General features: G+C 35.3%; 1 protein-coding gene across 1 annotated transcript in view; it reads left to right on the top strand.

Moving 5' to 3' along the window:
• Window positions 1–431: 431 nt before the first annotated feature.
• The window catches only part of LOC107039149 (arylsulfatase B), a 7,666-nt gene continuing 4,782 nt past the window's right edge, over window positions 432–3,315 (top strand). The window contains exons 1-2 of the mRNA XM_015258621.1: window positions 432–600; window positions 670–829. Of these exons, the coding sequence (XP_015114107.1) occupies window positions 478–600; window positions 670–829 (283 nt within the window). The 5' untranslated portion in view covers window positions 432–477. The remainder of the gene's footprint in view (window positions 601–669; window positions 830–3,315) is intronic.

The following is a 3,315-nucleotide window of genomic DNA, read 5'->3' as shown; positions in this document are numbered from 1 at the left end:
TTTTTGTAATGACCCTTTCTGTAGCTCTCAATCCACGCTAAAAGCGCCTAAAAAATACACTTGGTCTAGGTTCTGTAAACTCTGAAAAGGATTTCCTCCCGAAAAAATTGTCTGAACTGCTTGGATATCCTTAAATTTGAACGATTACGAAGCTTCCATTCAGAACCAAAAAACTTCCAAAGGATATGCATATTCTGAAAGTCATCACGAATCATACGAAATTGAATAATCGTCAATGCCCATCTCACTCACGTTTACCATACTCATTGTTTAAACATATTCGTATAAATTTCATGCTGATAGCTCATGCCATCTATTAGAAGGAAAAACAATAACAATACTTCGAATGATTTATATAAATACCATAGATGGCATTATTATCAGGTCATGTTAGACTACATTATATCACCGCTATTATACATTCAAGTATTGTTAAAAAACGTGGCAGGTTGCAAATTGACGATTGAGATTGTAGAAATGGACTCCCTATCCTTCGCGTGCTCCAGTTTAGTCATTTCAATATGTTGCACAATAAATCGAGTTTCTGCAGTGCAATCCGAGAATCCTCCGAATATTATAGTGATACTGGCTGATGACCTTGTAGGAATTCTATTCAGACTGATAAGGTCATGTAGAGGTAAAACAATTTAATTTTTTTTTTATTTCGAGGGTTGGAATGATGTCAGTTTCCATGGCTCCAATGAAATTCCAACACCCAATATTGACTCTGTGGCTTACAACGGGTTGATACTGCGGAACCACTATGTATTGCCTACTTGCACACCTTCTAGGACTGCATTCATGACCGGGCGTTATCCCATACGAAGTGGTATGACGCATAGTTTTTATTCATAGCTGATAGATTGTTAGAAAAACAAGTGGACAATTGCATTTTTTTTACAACATTAGCAATTTGTTTCCGATTAGTCAATAATGGTTACATGACAATCATATTTCTGTGACCTAACGCTTTTTCATTCGTGACGTCACCTCGCATCTCTAAGAAGGCTTAAGGGGTCTCCGCAGTTGCGATGGGCGCGCGGGTGAGTGGAGTGTAAAATAAGCAAGTTAGGGAGGTTAGTTTCGAGAGAGACGGGATATCAAACATGGCGTATGTTGGATAATGACAGACATTGCCAAGGTATTTTTATCGCTAATCTATTGAACAAATCAACGATAAAGCCTTATGGAACTTCATGATCACATTTTTCAGAGCTTAATATAAATAAATAGAGCTTCCTTTGCTGGCTAGCACCTTGTCAACAGTATGATGGGTAAGGGACAAATTGGCGTTCATAAAGCCTGTGTATAAGGCGATGTTTCACTAATTAATTAGACACGAACGAAACCATAAAATTACTTGGCATTTCTTTTACAAATTGTGTTTTAAATTTTTTTATTATTATATGATATATTTAATTCGCTAGCACCTTGTCGTATTTTGGGCAAAAGTACTGCGGAGACCCCTTAAATTGAGATTTCCAAGTCGCAAATTAAGGCTCTTGAAACTTTCAACTTAAGCTTCAAATTAAGACTTTTGAAAATCTTATTTTAAGATCTTCGAAATCTTAAAATCAGGGCTGCGCACGAGACCTAGATGAGATTTCTCTTTGAAGAGAAAGTCTAAAAAAACATAGAAATTTTTGGAACTATCTCAGTCTCAAAAGGCATACTATTGTCTCCTCTGGTCATGACTTGGAGATAATTTGTCTCGTCACAGTCTTCACTTTTTTCGGTTTTTTGCTTCCGAATGGAAGCATTGTCATCGACCAAATTTAAGTTTTCGATTTTTTGTGTTATATCAACCCATTATGATCTATAAAGTCCGAAAATGCAATTTTTAGACCGCGTCCGTACGTGTGTACGTATGTACGTATGTAACAAACTTTTTCTTCAATTATTCGCCAGTTCAACAATGCAATTCAATTTTTTTTTCTCAAATGTAGGTCTTACTGAGCCCCATCTACTGCCATTAATTGAAATTCAATTTATTAACGCATTTTTAAAATTTTCGAATTTCTTCAAAAAATGGTTTTTATGATAACTAAAAAAAATGTTTCTAATTCATTAAATAACGGCTTAAAATTTTTTTTGAGATGCTCTTTCGACCGAGTTCGAAGATGAAGACAATAGCAGTAATCGTTACTGTGATTTTTATGAAAATTGGCAATTTTTTTTTTGAAAATCAGAATTCCGCAGATATTTTTGGATTCCTGGCTTCGAATGAATTGTATCGTGGCTTGAAATGTTTGTATTGATGCCCTTAAGTTGAACGATGGTTACGATAACTGCCTCCGTTGATTTAATTTTTTAATGATAATTTTCAGAAATTCCAAATTTTTCATCAGTTTCCCAGACAATTAGCTTTTTCATGGTTTCTTCAAATGTGATGTTTCAAACTCAATCAATTATGAATTAATACATTTTTTTCAATGATATTCTGTTGAAATTTTGTTATCATATAAATAGTATCATTCTTTCATTTGATTCATACAAGAATTTCAGGAATCGCTTACGGTATTCGAAAGTTTGTTGCCTTTCCATAATTGTGGAAAATACACTTTCGTTGATTACACGGTTCGACAAAATTCGGACGTAGTCGACCTCAAAAACGAGACTGTGACAGCCTAATGTTGGAGGGAATCTGGCGGAAAAGGAGCGTAAAATCGTACAAAATTAGGGGACCACATCCGAATTTTCGGGTGAACTATCCGAAATTTTTTGTGTGCCCTGTTCGGTCCTACAGCTAGTGGGTTGCACCCTAATTTTTGGAGGGACTCGTAAGGAATTGTCATTTTGCTTATGAATGGAAGGTTTGTAAAATCGGTCGATTTTTTGCTGTCCATATAGGCCCCACTCTCTCGACGGGACGTTGTATACCAAAAAAAATCCAAATGGATTGAAAAATCACGTCTTTGAAGAAGAAGAATTCTATGATAAAGTATGAGCCCATCTAATAATAAATGACTTTATTAAAAGAATTTGGCGCGAAATAAATGATAAAAACATACAAAAGAGGTGATACTTCGTAGACTAGGAATGAAGATAAAAGAATTACGAGAAAGAAGGAGACAATCGTCAAGAAGACATTGGGAAGAATATTTTAAATCACAATTGGAATCGAATCGCAATTACATTCAAACTATTATATTTTCAGTTGTCACCGAAACACACACATACACACACATCCGGACATAGTCTAAAAATAGAATTTTCGAATTCCTAAGGGCAAAATTAGTGATCCTGACATGAAAAATATGAAATTTCGGATTTGACGAACCCAATGCTTCGATTCGAAGGCAAAAAACTCCCCCC

This window comes from Diachasma alloeum, unplaced genomic scaffold, assembly GCF_001412515.2.
Source record: "Diachasma alloeum isolate Michigan unplaced genomic scaffold, Dall2.0 Dall_scaffold_00294, whole genome shotgun sequence".
NCBI lineage: Eukaryota > Metazoa > Arthropoda > Insecta > Hymenoptera > Braconidae > Diachasma > Diachasma alloeum.
The sequence above is the reverse complement of the archived record's forward strand: the minus strand, read 5'-3'. Positions and strand labels throughout refer to the sequence as shown.